At 38.4% G+C, this 19,309-nt stretch overlaps 1 protein-coding gene across 1 annotated transcript; it reads left to right on the forward strand.

Annotated features, from left to right (window-relative positions):
• Positions 1-997: 997 nt before the first annotated feature.
• dmgdh (dimethylglycine dehydrogenase) lies at positions 998-14,560 on the forward strand. Its single transcript, XM_046868661.1, has 16 exons — positions 998-1,215; positions 2,321-2,492; positions 3,224-3,322; positions 3,905-4,069; positions 5,006-5,210; positions 7,592-7,840; positions 7,989-8,187; positions 8,824-8,993; positions 10,010-10,163; positions 10,269-10,434; positions 11,001-11,131; positions 12,815-13,032; positions 13,353-13,510; positions 13,668-13,727; positions 13,852-13,986; positions 14,090-14,560. The coding sequence occupies exons 1-16, from the start codon at positions 1,091-1,093 to the stop codon at positions 14,297-14,299; spliced, it is 2,616 nt and encodes an 871-aa protein (XP_046724617.1). The 5' UTR covers positions 998-1,090; the 3' UTR covers positions 14,300-14,560.
• Positions 14,561-19,309: the final 4,749 nt, after the last annotated feature.

Consider the following 19,309-nt stretch of genomic DNA (forward strand, 5'->3'; position numbering starts at 1 on the left):
ACTGAATGAACTTTAGTCTTATATCATGTTTTCTTAACTACCACCTTATATACATTTCCTATAAGCGCACACATTCAAGTGTTTTCTTCCTTTTTTAACACATTTTGTCAGTGATTTAAACAATTTTATATGTTTATAGTTAAATTTTATGTCATGGAACGTCCATGAAAAAGTTTACTCCTCTTATCACTGACGTTATGGCAGCTACAAACAGTCAGAATTTCTCTTTTTCTTCTAATAAGAGTCAACAAAACCCACAAAAAAGGTGCCAATTCCTGTCTAATGTATTATTTCCAAATAATATATCTTACAACATAACTCTATTTGCTTCTTATCTGTTTATAGTTACATTGATTATGGTGCATATTCTCATATTAGTGTTAAAGGATTGGACAACGATTATGGATTCGTGATGCACAAAATCAAAAATCAGTTCTAACCTACACATCAATTTTGTATTTATAGTGGAGAATACACTGCATCTTTTATACGATCAGATGTTTGAAAATTTAGACTGCTAATGAATTAAAAATGTGCATTACTCAAGTAATTCAATGTTCGATTTGGAAATAAAGAGGTATCTCCGGTGACCCTATGGAAGCATAGAGGAAGCAAAATGCAATTTAAAATGTAATGCAAAATGGCAATGCAATATAATGGCTGTGCAATAACACATATAAAAACAAATTTGGGTAATGCATTTTCATTTTCATTTCGCAACTTATAAAGGGTTCAAATGAATATGTAACTTGCATATTAAAACTGTTGGAAATGGCAAAAATTTAATGATAAAATGTAATTTTCATTTTGCACCAAAGTTTGCACATAGGGTAACTGAAAATGTGAATATAAAATAAAAAAATACATTGTCATTTTCAATATTGCGTTCTGATTACATTTGATTGAATTTTGCCACCTCTACGCTTCCATAGGATTGACATGCAATGGACGCTGAATTCACACTCCATGGAGCGTATTAGCTCCAGTGCGCATGCGCGGAGACGCAGCTGCGAAAAGGAGGAGGCGAGGGTCAGCTGTGCGCGTGCTGCAGAAAGAGGAACCGTGAGCGTCTCCTTGAGACCTGAGCAACATGTCCAGACTTCTGAACAGAGTCACTGTGCAATTAACGAGAGATCCGAACTTCTGCATGAAGTTTGGGGCAACCAGGGTGCTGAGTTTAAGCTGCACACTGAGGAAAGAGACTGAGAAGAAAAGGTAATGCAAGAACAAATTAGTGTGTGTGTGTGTGTGTGTGTGTCTTGAAAGGTGAATGGGGTATTTAAAAAGTGTCAAAGTGTTTGAAAGTGGTGCTATTAAATTATGAGTCAGATGATTATTATTATGATTATTATTTTAATTATTATTAATAATAAATAATTATCTGTCTAAACTTCCAGCATTATTGTCACTTCCTTTCATGCAAATATTTACATATAAATATATCGATTTGTCTGTCTTGTGTTCTATGCATCAGCACTGTCAAGTCGACTTAAATTAAAAATAAAATTTAAATATTTGGTGTATTTTTACTTGTTGCAATTAATTGTGCATGATGTTAAACAAATATCTTCCTCTGTACAAGCAAGTTAAGGGCCATGCTCAAGGGCCCAAGCCGAATTCTGGAAGCTTGGCAGTACAGGGGCTTAAACCCCCAACCTTCCCATCATTTGCCCAGAGCTTTAACCACATCTATCACTACTCTCTAATCTGTGCTATAGAATCAATTCGGTGTCATCTTTTTAATCTAAATTGGGTAACCGACAGATAATAAATATCTCACTCAAGCCTGTATGATCAATACAATATAATCTGGACTGTACAATCAATACATCAGTATATACAATAAAATAATCCATTATATCATCCATGGGTATGTGCATGGTTTCGCTCTCAAGGAAGATCGTGCACACAAGAATGAAAGACAAGATCAAAATAACTGGCTTTGTCATCATCATCATCATCATCATCATCATCATCATCATCATGTTTGTTAATTTAACTTCATCCTGGAACTCTGTGTTTGTATACACTCCGGATACACAACCATCTACACACACTAACAATAATTCATCTCTAGAAGCAGTGTAAGTGAATTCACTTTAGCATGTTTTTGGGAAATGGGAGGAAACTGGAGAACCCAGAGGAAAACGCCATAGACACAAGAAAGAGAACATGAATTAAAAACTAGCTCTGAGATCTAAATGCTGTTTACCTCAAACCTCTGACTTGAGTTTAGGATCTAACCAGCGAATCTGATCCACCATTCCATCATAGTTACTGTTTTGCTTCCTAAAATTCTCAGACTTTTTCTTCTTCTCAGTGATGGAGATGTAGGAGTTCTGGGGAAGAGGCTGAAGGAGACAGCCGAGACTCTGATCATCGGAGGAGGATGTGTCGGTGTAAGTGTGGCCTACCACCTGGCCAAAGCCGGACAGAAGGATGTGGTTCTTCTGGAGAAGTCCGAGCTGACTGCTGGATCCACATGGCACGCTGTAGGTCATGCAAAGGGTTAAATTCTGTAAAACTCTGCACACGTTTGGACGTTTCACTGTTTGGTGTTTTCATTTTGCTTGCTTATGTTAGCTGTACAGCTGTAAGTGTTTTTTATTGTTATTTAATGAATATTGTAAAATAGATTTAAATAAATCTAAAATATACTTGATTGAATTATAATTCCAGGATTTTGTGTTTATTTACATTTTCATTTAAATATTAAATCACAATTCTCACTGTAGTCCTCGAAGCCCCGCCCCTTCCCTGAGAAACTTGTGTTGCCAGGTTTGTATTTGCAAACCACAACCTGATTGGCTTGTATAAAGTTTGGTGCATATATTTTATAATATGATTTATGATTCATATAATCTATTCAGATGTGCAAAAGTACAAACTGTAATGAGGTATGACAAAAAAAAAAACACATTAAGAAGTTTAATAGCTTAAGGGAAGAAGCTCCTCCTGAACCTTACAGATTTGGCCATTAGACAGCAGACGTCAGAATGTTTTCTATAGCCCCAGTATAGACAGTATTCAGGATTACTGGTAAAAGCCTGAATTTTCTTAGCTGCTGAAAATGATAGAGCCTCAATTTATCTGAGATTGTGTGTGAAAAGACCATGTCAGGTTCTCAAAGATGTGTAATCTAAGATATTTAAAGCAAAGCCCACCAAGCATGGGTGACGGTACTGAGGTTGATGATGATAATCATTGGTGTTTCTGTTTGCAGGCCGGTCTGACGACGTACTATCACCCCGGGATCAATCTAAAGAAGATTCATTACCACAGCATTAAGCTGTATGAGCAGCTGGAGGCAGAGACGGGCCAGGTGAGACATTAAAGAGCAGCGTCTGAATGACAGGAAGTGTATCCAAAGCTATTAAAGCAAACAAAAGTTCATTGTTTTTTTTAACGTTCATAGTTTTCTGACTTTTGCAGGCCAAAAATGTGCCACCTGGCTTCATGGTGAGGGCACAAACATGACCTGCTGAGACATTTTTCCAGAAAAGCATAATGTGATTTTTCCCCTTCGGTGGGAATTTAAATACACAATGTTTTTTAATGCTCTTAACAACCAGCTGTGAAATTCACAATACATTATTAGGTACCACCTTTTATCCCAATCCTAAATCCCAAACCATGGGATTGTGGGCATCGCACTGACTAGCTAATAAATTTAGGATTAGCATTTGTTCACCCAAAGAACCAAAACCATGTTTGTTGTGCTCAAAATAAACAATTTTCCATTTTACAGTGAAACATTTCTGGTTTTTTTTGTTGGACCAGATGTTCTTCATGAACGCAAATGTTCATTTAGTCAGTGGTCCTGTCACTCACAATAAAACTGACAAGATTTCCAAAGTTTTGTTATAATGCATGACCTGGCAGTAAATAGGAAATTTTGTTTCAGGCAGTCGGTTTTCATCAACCAGGAAGTGTGAGGATCGCCTCGACTCCAGCCCGAGTGGACGAGATGAAGTACCAGATGACCAGAACTCACTGGCATCCAACGCCACAGTTCCTCATCGAACCCGAGAAGGTCCACGAGCTCTTCCCTCTTCTCAACATAGACAAGGTGAGAGGAAACCAAACACAACTTCATTCTATCTTAAGTTTGGGATTTAGGACAAGGTGACACCAGACTACTCATAAACTGTGAGCGTTTCTGCAAAGTTCATGCAGCTATTTTAGCAGACTGTTTTTATTAATTACAATCCAAATCCATCCTGAAAGTTCTTGAGTTGCTCAGTAGCTTCATGGATCTTTAGGCTGTTAAGGTGGAACCATCCCCAGCTGCACAGAGTAGATCCTTTTCTCCAAGTGAAAGATTTTCTACCATGTGTATTGAATCTTATTTTTATTTTTTTAAAGAAATCAGCACCAACATGTGGATCGAACAACGTTTTTGAGTGTTGAGTAAGTTTTTGGGAAGTGGTGGCTCAGTGGATAAGATGTTGGATTTCTGATCGCTAAACTGTTTCTGGAGTGCGTTCTCTCAGCACCGCTGCTGCTACGTAAATACGACGCATTACAACCCTACGGAGACCGAGGCGTGTCCTGAGAGTCACGTAGAATACAGATTGACATGGCAGAGGTAGAGCTGTAACTTCCTGGAGACAGAACAGGAAAAGGCTTTAATTCTTTTCATTTTATTACATCTTTTTTTGTGAAGTGGCCATGCGTTAGAAGTCAGAAGGCACTTAAGTAAAGTTCGATGATTTGCTGTCTGTCTGAACCAAAGAAATAAATGTGAACTCTCATATTGAATTGGAGAGCATAATTTTTTTTTCATGTGCTTCATGTGTAGCTTTAATGTATCCTATTGATGGCTTGCAATGAGAGGCGAATTATGAAGATGTAAAATTTTAGTACTAGACCATCGCTCTGCTTGCTTGTCCGAGTTGTATGTACGAGTTGAAGACAAGGAAAAAAAAATTGAGGGGAAAAAAAATAACGCAGTATTAAATGCTTGTCTATTTTTTTATATATTAGTGTCCTCTTATTTCTTTAGGTATTAGCAGGTCTGTACACTCCTGGTGATGGACACATCGACCCGTACTCTCTTACCATGGCTCTCGCAGCTGGAGCTCGGATGTACGGTGCTCAGATCTACAGCCCCGCGCCTGTTACGGGTCTCGTCTCCACCCCTGATGGAAAATGGGATGTCCAGACGCCTCATGGGACCATCCGCGCCAACCGCATCGTCAACGCTACAGGTAAGTACTGCAGCCTAACCCCGCTCCGAAAATCAACATCACAGAGTTCACTCATTTAGAATTCATTTCTCACAATTATGTGATTGTTTAAAATCTTGCATTATTATTATTATTATCATTATTATTATTAATAAAGGTAAGGGTTATTTTGTCTGTACTCCTTGTGTGACCTCACTCGCATGGTGTGTATTTGCGCATTTGCATAACAAACTCGCCACTGTTGTTTTCACATTTTGTTTTCGCTGCTCTTGCTTCTCTCATACTCTGGTTTTTATTTTTAAGTCTCCCTGACGAGAGTCGACTTGTTTCACACAGGCCCAATTCAGGCTTCATGTTTCCGCCTTCCTCTTCAGCCAATCAGGTGTTGCCAGTCAGCCAGGCCAATAGTTGTGATGCAAAAAGAATTGGAAACGCCAGTGTGTAGATCTGTAATGTTTATTTTGGCTAGCTCATATTAAGTGAGCTCAGTGAAAAATAATCAGGCAGCTAAAAAAATATTTTCGAATGGGTCGAGCACGGCCTAGTTTTTTACTCAGTGGGCATAAATGTGCTTTCTTTTCTTCCCTTCCATGAAACGTTGACTTCTTGAGTCTCCACGTGTTCCTCCCTCGCTTTGCTCGCTAATTTCGGACCTGAAACCTAGAGAAAGCACATCGCTACGTTTGCTGGACTTGTTAGACGTTAAAGGTCAGGGTCTGCGTTACGTTTCTGTTTGAGATCCTGTTCACGTCACGCTGTTTGCACACTGTGCAGAATTTGTGTGAATTGGCTTTGCTTGTAAGGAGAAAAACACACGCACCTTTTAAAAAAACGTTGTAACATAAGTTCAAATCTTCTTTCTTTTTGACTTGCGTACTGACTGGAGGTTTAAAGAGTACCTGAAAATCATACTTCAGTAAAGGTATAGAAACTTTACTGCAAAACTTGACTATGACTCGAATAAAAGTCTTCGAGTATCTGATTTGAATGGTACTTGAGTATTTGTCTCATATTGAACGTAGCCTCAAAGATGCGCTAATCCTTGACACCGAGACACACGTGAGTGAAAAGATAAAAACGGTCTTTTTGTGAGGTTTTATTTCCAAATATACAAATCAAATTCTACACCTCAACACTGCATTAATCATCAATTCAACAGCTTCTTGAACATGCCAGAATATAACAAACAAGTCGGCCAAAAAATAAAGACCAAGTATTAAAGCAATGGTTCAAATAGGGAAAATTTGTTCTTTCCATTTATAAACTCAAAAGTCCCGGTTTGACTTGAACGCCCTTCGTTCTGATCAATCACAAATGTTGTTGAGTAGAAGTCCATATATCTTTGCTACTCAGTAAAACTAGAAAGCAGCCAAAAAAATTACTTAAGTACAATAACGAAGTAAATTTATTCAAATACTTTATACCACTGACATGCTCATGTACTTACAGGCTTACTGTAGGTACTGACTGAATTTCTAGATTTTTCTTGTCTAATAACTGACACACTACTCGCAAAGTGAGCGCGAGAGAGAGAGAGAGAGAGAGAGAAAAACATGGGCGTCAACAATGCAGGAGGTTACCTCAGGATACTTTGGACCATTACATAATCAGAGATAATTGTATAGCCAGAGGCACAATTTATTTTTAAGAGCCTAAATGGCCATTGTTGAAAGTTTCAACCATTACCTCATGTCCTCAAAGCATTTCTTTGCTGAGAACAAAAACTTTGAACTTTTTTGCCCTCTGTTTTACTGCTGCTACACATTTCATTTCACTTCATATAGCTAAATATATATAATTTATTATCTATTTATATCATATATACAGTATATAACTTTATACATATATTTTATTTTATTCTACTTTGATCTTTAAATTAATTTTTCTATGAGTAACTGCAACCCAACAATTTCCCAATGTTCTCAATAAAGTATTTGGATTCTGATTCTTTTGGGTTTGTATACATTTTGGAAAGTTTATTCTTTCCGAGTATGGCCCTTCATGACGTCATTCCCCTTATCCTGGAAGAACGCACTTACAGCAACTAGTGTGAGAAGAAGAACACGCTTCATCACCGTGCTTCATTTGGTTATGAAAGTCGAAGAATCTCTCCAAATAAGTGTGGTTTTGGATCCTGGCGAAGGAAAACCCTGTTTGAGGTTCCACGCCGCCAGGATCTTAGCTGTTTATGGAGAGAAAGCACAAAGCTATATTTCTTTTTAGAAGTCTGATAAAACTACAGACTCTTTGGAGATATGAAGGAACTCTCAAGGTACTCAAGATTAACATGAGATTGGCCGAAACTGGGTGTGTTTTGTTCCCTTTAAGTTTATTATTGATTATTGATTTTTAAATGAAATGCATTATAATTCTTAGCTGCTTATGATCTCATTGTTCTCCAGGTTTCTGGGCACGGGAACTTGGTCAGCTGGTTGGTCTGGAACATCCCACGATCCCTGTCCATCACCAGTATGTGGTGACGGCAACCGTTCCTGAGGTGAAGGTCTTGAAAAAGGAGTTGCCCGTGATCCGGGATCTGGAGGGTTCGTACTATTTGCGTCAGGAGAGAGACGGCCTGCTGTTTGGCCCTTACGAAAGGGAGGAGAAGATGGTGCTGCAGGACTCGTGGGTCAGAGATGGAGTCCCTCCAGGTACAATGTGACTACCAATTGTGGTGTTTGTTGTTATATTCTATAACGCCTCAGATTGAGAGACCTCGAATCTGTACTGAACACGGTTTAGGAATTCAAAGTGCCTCAATTTTTCTAGATTTTTTTCATTCACAATTTTAAATCTAAGGGTTCGGTAAGGAGCTGTTCGAATCGGACCTGGACCGTATCATGGAGCACGTGGAAATGGCCATGGAGATGGTTCCTGTTCTCAAGCATGCCGACATCATTAATATCGTGTCTGGACCAATCACGTACACTCCAGACCTGCTGCCAATGGTAGGACCACACCAGGGACTCCGCAACTACTGGACCGCCATTGGCTTTGGGTAAAAAAAAAAAACCAACAAGCACCATGTTGCAATGAAAAGTGTATAAAATGTGTACAACAATACAGTGCTGCTGAATACTGACGTCTGATTGCTCAGATGATGATGATTGATTGTCAGGCACAGTGTCTTTAACAGAAGTTGTAGAGGCTAGAATATCTCCGGTTTATATCAACGCATTTATTATTTCTATGGGAATTCTTTTTTTTATACGAGAGATGATTTAGGCACCAATTTTCAGGATGCACTCAGTTTTCTGAGTCTTTTTGTAGATGCTTTAGGATGTCCTGTTATTGGAAATTGGCCTGTTATTGGTCATTTTTAAGGTCAAATTGTATCTCAGAACCTTTGACAAAGCAAACCAAGACTTTTGAGTTTATAAAATAAAAGAACACATTTCAAGAAGTGGAAACACGATGTTCCATGCACGCTCTAACACTGTTGTCTGCTATCTTGATAAACAGTCGTTGGACTGGCCCGTGACACATGCGCCACACACACCAGCCACGTAGTACCGCGTGTAGTACCGCCACGCTAGTATCCATTTTTATACCTGTAATTATAAAAGTACCTGTTTGACTTGAACGCCCTTCGTATATGTGTTTTTAAATAACCGAATGTTATTTTTGGGAAAAGCTACGGCATCATTCATGCGGGTGGAGTGGGAAAGTTCCTGAGTGACTGGATCTTGCGAGGTGAGCCCGCTTATGATCTGATTGAATGCGACCCGAACCGTTATGGCAAGTGGACCACTGTGCCATTCCTGTGTGCCAAGGCCAGAGAGTCATATGGGTTTAACAATGTGGGTAAGTTTAAAAAAAAGCAAAAACATTCACAAGGACAAACCTATACCAGGGTTCCTACGCATTTTGGAAAAATATGAAAAAGTATGGAGTTTGATTTGAGTGAGTTACTTTGGGGTGGCGGATGTGGAACACTGAGTATTGAAAAATAAGTGTTTTCATCCTATTGCCCTGTTCGGTTAAGAATTTGTACAATATATAAAAAAACCCACAAATCTGGATAAATTTAAAAATGCCGTTTTTGTCTAAAAACGCTTCACGTCCACACTTCCGTTTTCAATCGTTTCCCAAAATTTACTCATCCACACTGAAACGTATGAAAACGATCACGTGCCTGTGTTGCACAAGAGCAAAACCATAGCACGCGTCGACCCGCGTCATTTTCAAACGCCGTTTATTTACGGTTATTACGCCGCTTATTTACGGTTTATTATGCCGTTCATTTACGGTTTATTATGCCGTTTATTTACAGTTTATTACTAAACTATAATATAGTCTATTACAAAGCCTCTGTTTTCACACACAGTTCACACTGCGATACGAAAACGCTGTTTTAAATTGATCCACTTTCGAGAAGGTTTTCAAAAAGCTATATTTTCATTGTTCTTTGTGTGGATTGAACCAAAACCGTATTAGTGTGGACATTTTCAAAAGGTGTTTCGTCTTCAAGTTAGGAGCAGACTCTCATCATTAGAGCGGATCTGCACAGCTGTGATTGGTTGTTACGTTGTAAGGCAACAGTTGCCATGACAGTACAGTGTCCCCGAGCTTGTGACTAAACACACAAGATTCAGACTCTGACATACATCAGAGATTGTAACTCAAAGCATGTTGTAGTTGAAATTTTAAATCAGATGTTAAATCTGTTCTTAAAAATCTTTAGGGAATTTTGCATATTTGAGTCTGGAATTTTGAAATGAAAAATGTGTAGAAACCCTGCTATACATGGCAGTGTGGTAGATTTTGCTTAGCATTAATTGCAGGTGTATGATGGATTTCTCTTACTCTCTCTTGGTCAGTGGGGTATCCTAAAGAGGAGCGCTTTGCTGGTCGGCCCACCAGCAGAGTCAGTGGACTTTACAAGCAGCTGAAGGAAAAATGCTCCATGGGCTTCCATGCAGGCTGGGAGCAACCACATTACTTCTACAAGCCAGGAGATGACGTGGGCTATAAGTATAACCGCCACCCTAACACATGAACAGGAACTACAGCAATGTCTCGATGTTTGGAAGTACAATTTCCTCCTACTATCTCAGTTTTCTCTTTTGCCCTCCTCAGACCCAGTTTCAGGCGAGCAAACTGGCACGGACCAGTCGGCCGAGAGTGCAAGCTCGTAATGGAGAAAGTGGGCGTTATTGACCTTTCACCATTTGGAAAGTTCACGGTCAAAGGAAAGGATGCGCACAAGCTGCTGGACCGACTGTTCGCCAACACCATGCCGAAGGTAAGCTGCAGAAGATCCCACGAAAGCGCCTTCAGTAACTTTTTATCGCTTTGTCGTTTTTCTGTTCAATTTTAAGATGAGAATTTTTCATCACACCAACCCATAGGGGTGTAAGGAAATATCGATACACGTGAGCATTGCGATATTTTGTATGCCGATACTGTATTGATTTTTAAAAAATATCAATAAATAAAAAAAAATGTCACAAGATTCATGCCAGTTATTTCATTTTTGAGTTTATATCAGATCTGCAGTCTTTTTATCTCTGAAATCAAGAAGTTTTTATTGTCATTTCAACCATATATAGCTGATGCAGTACACAGTAAAATGAGACGACATTCCTCCAGAACCCTGGTACTACTTAAAACAACAGAGAGTTACATCACACAACATAGAGCTACACACAGAGGAGTAAAATAAGTGTCCTCACTAAATAAAGTGCATCGAGTGCAAATTATAAGTAATTTATAAATAAAAGTAAATAAGACAAATTAAGAAATTAGAAAAAAATGATGTTCTGTGAACTGAATGTTGTTATGATTTTGGACATCACTTCTGCTGCACAGCTGGGCTTAACTAACATCAGTCACATGCTGACGCCGAGGGGGCGTGTCTACGCTGAGGTCACTATTACCCAAGTTGCACCAGGAGAGTTCCTGCTCATCACTGGCTCAGGGTCTGAATTGCATGATCTGAGGTTGGTCTTTACAAGCACTTTCTACTTTCAATTTTTGATTGGAAATTTTGCGGAAATTCGTGTAAATGAAATTAATTTACCCACAATGAGGTTCATTGGTTTGGGGTCCATTTTTTTTTTATGAGATTTGTGGTCAGTATGGATTTTCACCAAGTGGTTGAGATAAGTATGGAGCTCATTATTCAGAAACAGTTTTTAAAGTACAATTGTGAGCCTTCAGCTTTGTGATAAAAGTTTGGAAAAGAAACACATATGGCTGGGAAAGTCAGGCTTCCGAAATCTCCATATAATGTGTGAAGGTTGAAGTTTAAGGATTTAGGACAAGGACTGGGACGTCCAGGGGAATTAGCATTTATTTCTGTTACACAGTAGTATTAACTTCATGTATTTTATATAGTAGATTTGAACTGAATGTAAAATTATTCTAAAGCGTTTCCTGTTACTGCACCTAAAACAGTCATTGAAGTTACAGAGACTCCAAAACACTTCTAACTTTATTGTGACACACACACACACACACACACACACACACACACACACACACACACACACACACACAGAGTCGTACAAACCACCAAAAGACTTTGTGGTTATAAAAAGTTAACGTTTTACCCTGAGACTGTTTTGGACCTCTGTACTGGTACCACTTGTAACAGACAAATCTTGGACAACGTTCTAAACATGCATTTGAATATTTTTATGAACCTAATCTGCCCTCTTGTGGTCAAATTCACACATTTCTTTTTTTACAATTTGCATAAACCACGTATAAAACCACGTTGTGGGACTTTTACCACAATGTAAAACACAGTAATGCAGTCCATTCATGCCTATTAGCTCTTTGTGAATAATTTAAAGGCAAGCTAATTTTATCTAACAGAAGTTAGCTAGGTAACTTGCTAAAAACAAGCAAACAAAAAAAAACAACGAAAAACTTCTAGCTAACTGAAATTATATTCATATACGCCCCTTATGTAATGATTAATCTGCTGCAGTGGCAGATGGGTTCAATATCACAGCTAACTTGACTGACTGATTAGCTAATGTAAGCTTTCAGCCTCTGTGCTTGGTATTAAAATAGATTCAACCTGTAGTGACTAGCAGCATTACTTTAAAAATAGTGTCAGGACACTTTAACGTATGTTTTATGCAAATAGCTAGCGATATTTTATATACATCTCACTCTCAAGTCACACTTTAGGTTTCTTGGCACACTATCGTTGCTGTTATAGCTAAATTGATGGACTAATCAGCTAATATTTGAGCTAGTACACAGTTCAAGATGGCGCCACCTGAGGGGCAGCCTGTTGCAGCAGCTCTGTTTTTCTGCTTTATATTTCAACATTTTTCTTTGCTGCTGTTACATAGAAATCTTACCATATCTGATTATTTATTAATTTTTCCAATCTTGGTACTAGCATGCTGTAGCAATTAGCCTAATGAGTCTTGTCATTAAATTTGACATGAACAATATTTTTTTTGCCCAGTAGAAATCATGTTCATGTCTTTTGCTTTTTAGGAATTTTGTATAAACATGCTTCAATATGTAATATGGTCGAGAATCACATGAATGGTGCGTGGCATTAAAGGAAAACATTTGAGCAACTGCGATACACTTCCTGCTGTGTATTTCCGCAGCGTTTGATTTAATGACGTACATTTCTTTCTACCCCCCGTCACCAGATGGATCGAGAGAGAAGCAACTGATGGTGATTATGATGTAAACATCTCTAATGTGACTGATGAGATCGGAGTGCTGGGAATCGCAGGTCCGAACGCTCGCAAAGTCCTGCAGAAACTCACCAACGAAGACATGAGTGACGCCGCCTTTAAATTCCTTCACTGCAAACACCTTCATCTGGCTGGAGTCCCATTGAGGGCCATACGGATATCATATACAGGCAGGGATGGGCAGTATTTATGATGCATATATTTTAGATATATATTTCAAATATAAAATAGAGTTTGTATTTGAGAGGGTTGATGAAAATGGCTTTATATTTTGTATCAAAATACTTTAGTGTTTTGTATTTTTGTAGTTTAAAAATACTGTAAAATACGTTGTAAGAAATTCTACATGATGACATCATGAAAATACAGCCTCTAATTGGCTCCTGCAAAGCATCTTTATTATTATGCAATGATGTGTGTGTGTGTGTGTGTGTGTGTGTGTGTGTGTGTGTGTGTGTGTGTGTAAACATTTGCTTGTGTGTTTTTTAAGGCGAGTTGGGTTGGGAGCTGTATGTGGACATGCCAAAGCTGGCAGAAGTATACCAGGCCATCATGGAGGCTGGAAAAGAAGAGGGAATCGATAACTTTGGCACTTATGCAATGGGTTCCCTCAGGCTGGAAAAGGGCTTCCGAGGCTGGGGAGCTGAGGTCTCACTCACACACACACACACACACACACACACACACATCTGTACATCTATATATACACATAATATGTGTAAAGTGGAATATAAAGACCTCACAAATGTGTGTGTGTGTGTGTGTGTGTGTGTGTGTGTGTGTGTGTGTGTGTGTGTGTGTGTAGATGAACTCTGACACAAATCCTCTCGAGGCTGGTCTGGATTACTTCATCAAACTCAACAAGGTAGGTAAATATAATTAAATATGAAATGTTTTGATCAGCGCATCTGCATCCGCTGTAGGTCTAGTAAGGCCTAAATCATCGCTGTGTGTGTTTGTGTTTGTGTTTATGTGTACACACACACCAGACTGCAGATTTTATTGGTAAAACAGCCTTAAAGGAAATCAAGGCTCAGGGACTAACAAGGAAGTTAGCGTATCTCACTGTGAATACGGACGACATAGACCCTGAGGGCAACGAGACCATATGGCACAACGGAAAGGTAAAATACAACGATCGAAGTGGAATATTTGTGAACAGCTGATTAAATGTTGGTTGTTTGTAGCAACACCAAATTTTTCCTTTCTCTTGTGCGCTCTGTCTAGGTGGTCGGAAACACGACCTCCGGAGCGTACAGCTACTCGATTCAGCAGAGCCTGGCCTTTGGTTACCTCCCTGTAGACTTGGCCACCGTTGGTCAGAAGGTCGAGGTGGAGCTCCTGGGCAGGAAATATCCAGCCACGGTGATCCAGGAGCCGCTGGTGCACACCGAGCCCACCAGAACACGTCTGCAGAAGAAGAAGATCACAGCGTGAAGTGGGAATGCTCATTTGGAGAAACTACACTGTGACCTGAAAAAATTCTATTCAATCATGGCACTGAATCCTGCAGTAAACTCAACAAACAACAGAGTTGGAAAATAAAACCTGAACGTGGCTTTGAAATTAAAAAAAAAAATGTCTTGTTGAAAAAAGGAACAATATCATGTCTTAAAAATGACTACTTTTGGGCCACTGGTAAAAAAAAAAATGTAAATAATATTAAATTAAAATAAAATTTCATTAAAAAAAAGCAAACCATCTTTTCATCTGCTTTTTTTCTTAATTAAAATAAGGATTACATCAATAATATTAACCTACAATAATGTTATTGGGCTTTTTTTTTGTACTAGGTATTGTGTGAGAGTACATCGATAACATAGACCCACAATAATTTATTCAATAATATGAAATATGTTGTAAAAACAGGTGTGTTTTTTTTTTTTTAACTAGACATTGTGGTGAAAAAGAGGATTCCGGATTTCCGGAATCATTTGTCAGGATTAAGTTGCTATGTTAAAATAATATAATGTTACATGAAAAAAAACTATTTATTAAAACCACTAAGAAACTCAGAAGTTATTACATGCTGAACAAACTAAAAGTTTAACCTTTAACCTCACAGATTTTGGTTTAGGCTCTTTATTTAAGACAACTGAGTCTTATGATTTTTTTCTTTCAACAGAAAGCCAGTGACATTTTGTCCACAATGTTCAATAAGAAGACATTTGGACAATTTGATAACAAACCTGGCAAATGACAAAATACAAAGCAGCAAAGATTTGAGGATCTGATTATCACCTTTATCTTATGAACCTTTTTTTGCTGTATGTTGGATTTGTACCGTTTGTTTTTTAGACTCTAAATCAGTATTGTTTACATAAGAAATGTATATCTAAGAAATCATTATTTCAGTGTTAAATGTAAATTCATTTGCTGTCTGATATTCTAGTATTTCAGCAAAATGTTGGTGTCTATAACATACGGGTTTTTTTTTTTTTTTGGTTGTCATTGTTATGACTGGTGAAATGTGTTCCTGCTAATGTGAATACTTTTAATTTTTATTTTCTGTTCACTGACCTTAAAATAATCATTAATAAACGTTGTGAGTCAAATCCCAAGCTTGGTCTCTCGTAAGGTCAGATCTCAAGTGAAAAGCTCAAAATCTCAAATTGCTAAATACAGGTTTAAATGGGGTCTAATCGATTATAAGGTAATGATCCCACCATTCAAACCAGGTGGTCTGGGATAAATGTGGCCAAATGAATTTTATCCTAGTCCTAGGATCTCCTAGTCTAAGTGAAGGAAATTTTTTTTATATCCGAAGGCATCCTGTACAATTGTTTGCCTTTAAATTTGTGGTAACAGAAACCACATACAGGTGGAAAAAGCAGGAATTATAATGTAGAGAAGAAAAGTAATAGTTATGCAGAACAAGTGTAATGTATAAATATATAAGGTGATATTTTTATTTTTAAAAGTGGATTATAGTGATTTTTAAATTTCACTCAGGTTTAGCTTCATGAACCAATAAGACTGATCTAAAACATCCATTATTATTTACTAGCTACTATTTTGAAGAATAGTGCTTCCAAATACTTACTCATCAGCTGACATTATATAACTTAAATAAACCATAAACCTCGAGGTGGGAACAGGGAGTTTAACTCATAACTCCACTGTTAATAATGATCTCATACCAGCAAGCTATAAGTGTGTGTGTGTTTTTCCTACGTCTGACTAGTCATGAACACAGCCTGGGTGTGCAGTCATGCAGCTCTTTAATAACCAGATAATACAGCTGTAATCCTTCGCTATCTGGGATCATTGTTTGGTAAAGAGCTTTCAAAAAGTTGAAAGGGAAAGCCCTCATCATCCTCTCATGTCTTTCTCTCCATGTCACTCTTTCAATTTCCTGCACTTTAATGAGTTGAGGTGTAGGAATGGACTCGACACACTTATGTCACGACTATGGAGATTGCTCTTTCTCTCTCTCTCTCTCTCTCTCTCTCTCTCTCTCTACACACACACACACACAGGGATTTTATTCACTCATTCATCTCTTTCTTCCTCTCAAAAATGTTCGTATATATCATAATTGATCATTGTTCTATTGTACCTATCCCCATTTTCTAAAAGCATAATAAGGATCAATTGCTTTTTTATCCATTTATAGTTACCCTAAATATAGAACTCTTTCAAACAAATTAGTTTCTGTTATCATTGTATTATTATGGCTGGTTATGATTACGATGGCTGATTTCTCTTGCCGTTCATTTGTTAAATGCATTTTATGTCGAAAAAAAAAGCACTGGAGAATCCTTTCAAATAGCAACGCAGCCAATATTGTTGCTATAGAAACGATAATCTATGACAAAATATTATGGCCAGTCAGAATGGGGCAAAATCCACACGTGATTTCAAGAAATATGAAATTTAACAACCACCTCCACAAGAAAACAAACAGAACAAGTTTAAATTCAAGTTTCTAAGCGCTTTTTATAGTGGACATTCAGTCTTAAAGCAGCTTTACAAAATCTAATAATTCTAGCACAAAATTACTTATTATAAGTGAATTATGTGTATATTTTCCTCTCATGTGCAAACCTAGGGAGACTGTGGCAAGGAAAAACTATCTTAGATAGTATGAGGATGAAACCTTAGGAGGAACCAGACTCTGAGGAGAACCCATGCTCATCTGGGTGACACCATGAGTGTGATTAGAAACCATAAAATATTATGGTCAGATATAGGTAATGTGAGAAGGCCTTGGATGCAGTCAGAATTCACATTCATTGTGTTCAATAGGGTGGAAGCTCTACAGCAGGAGATCTTCCACTCTAAAACCATGAAAAGCAGACCTTCAGAGAGCTGGATTTGTGCACAGGGATTTGTGTGTCATGTTGGAGCAGGTTTGGTTCTTTCAATTTAAGAGAAGGGAGATATCTAGTACAAATTGTGTTCCTCCAAATCTGTGGTATGGATGGAAAAATCAGGTGGGCCAGTTCTGTACATAAAAAAAGCAAAATGTGGATTATTTTATTTGTGGTGAGCTTGAGTTCTCATAAAATCATGGAATTGACCTAAAAATGCTTTTAATATTGTTATTGGTTTATACAAATGCTGGAGATTCCAAATTCATACCCGGGGCATTATCTGATTTAAGAAAAACGAAAATGCCCTATATTATTCTTCTGTCAATTACTTGATCAACACAATTATTCTGAACATCCTTGAAGATGAATCATCTGCAGAATAGCGTGCTCTGTGACATTCACACTGTCAGTGCCCAGGCGGGACGTCTAAGTGAGACAGAATTAGCCCCTGGGAAAGGGGGGGGGGGGTATATGAAGGGGAAGAGTGTATGTGGAGGGCATCTTTGATTTGCACCATTTTACACATTTTCCTGTTTCACAAAGCGACAGATGAAGGTTTGCTGAAAATAAAGAGTCATAAAAACCCTCACAGTTAGAACAAAGCCGTCTCCTTTTCTTTCTGTGCTAGTGCCAGAGATAAATGGTTTATACCATCACCTAAGCCGAGAATGGTTCGACCTACTATTCAGCCAGCCTACCTTGAATGAGTCATCCCGCCTGGCTCTGATTGGTCGGCCTCTCTCCATCCCCGAGGGATCGCCTTACAGAAGGAAGCTGAGGCCCGACTCCATTCACAGAAAACGAGTCTGCGCTCATCCGCCTGCCTCATTCACAGCCAAGGCGCTGTTCTTCTTTTCCTCCGCTCAGCATCATCCTCTCATCAGCATCCCTTCTTTCGTCAGCTCGTCTCCCTTTTTTCTCACGCAGCATCATTTTTTTGTCTTGTCTCTAGAGAACAGAAAACATGCTGTCTCTCTCTTTCTCTCAACATCTCCCTCTCCCTCTATCTGTTTTTTCCTTTTTTTTATTCCTAGGCAGGCAGGAAGGCAAGACGTTGGGAGGGACTGCAGTGTGAATGCTGCAGCGACGAACGCAGAAGATGAAGCTTATGAATGACTGACGCTCTCCTGATGCACACTTCCTGTGGACGGTTTTTACATGAATGGCGTTTTTCTCTCTCTCTCTCTCTCTCTCTCTCTCTCTCTCTCTCTCCACCCTGGATTAACGCGGCGGGCTTTCACTCTGCCAGCTGGCTCTCAATGAAGCAGAGAAAAATCGGATCGTCTGATTTATCACGCCGTATATTCGGATACCGGACTCTGATCACTTCTTAGCCTTTCTTTTTTTTTTTAATCTTGATATGACAATCAATCGTTCCGCAAGACAAGAACAAATCTCTGTCGAATCTTAAAGAGAATTCTAATGATTAAAGGTGATCCCTGTCTAAGGGAATTTTGCGATTGATTTCTGGGATGTGTTTGATTATGTAGTGGAGGACATGGAGACGAACTGTTGAACAAAGAGGGGAGAACGTCTTTGGCTTTTATGCTGTGATTGAGAGAATTTGGTAACCATGGAGAACGCAGTGAGATGTATATATTATATATATAAGCGCTCTTTAGAATGAGGAACGTCAACAGACGCAAATGAATTTTTCATTTTGGAGGAAAAAAAACGTAGATCAGTCCGCATTTTCATCCAGAAACCAAAATGGTGACTTTTTTTTTTCTCAATGAGACACTGCGGTTTGCTCTTAACATGCCTGACGTGAGCTTCTCATGGACGGTTTTAATGGCACACAAGCTCTGAGCTTTGCTTTCACTGTCAGGTGTCTGGAAAATTAGTCGTCATCATGGAGAGCAGCTCAACTTTGCGTCTTGGTCGTGGATGTAGAAACCTAAGCTCTAGCTTAATTTCAATACTATTAGACTTTGTGATTTGAAGAGGTTTTTTTGGTCATGATATTCATTTAGGTTGCTTTTAGTCTATTTATTTTTGTATTTATTTATTAAATGTATTCATTAGGTTGCTGTAAAAAAATTTTTTATATGAAAAATATATGAGTTCTGATTTCTTATAGTTAAACACATTTATGTTGAATTGAACACACTGAGATTCAACCAGCAAGAAC

Source organism: Silurus meridionalis, chromosome 15, assembly GCF_014805685.1.
Source record: "Silurus meridionalis isolate SWU-2019-XX chromosome 15, ASM1480568v1, whole genome shotgun sequence".
In the NCBI taxonomy this organism is placed as follows: Eukaryota; Metazoa; Chordata; class Actinopteri; order Siluriformes; family Siluridae; genus Silurus; species Silurus meridionalis.

Bases quoted from the DNA above. Each gene is read 5' to 3' on its own strand.
- dmgdh (XM_046868661.1), top strand. From the start codon at position 1,091: ATGTCCAGACTTCTGAACAGAGTCACTGTGCAATTAACGAGAGATCCG. The intron at 2,493-3,223 runs GTAGGTCATGCA...TTCTGTTTGCAG, and splicing joins CTGGATCCACATGGCACGCT to GCCGGTCTGACGACGTACTA. The intron at 4,070-5,005 runs GTGAGAGGAAAC...TTATTTCTTTAG, and splicing joins CTCTTCTCAACATAGACAAG to GTATTAGCAGGTCTGTACAC.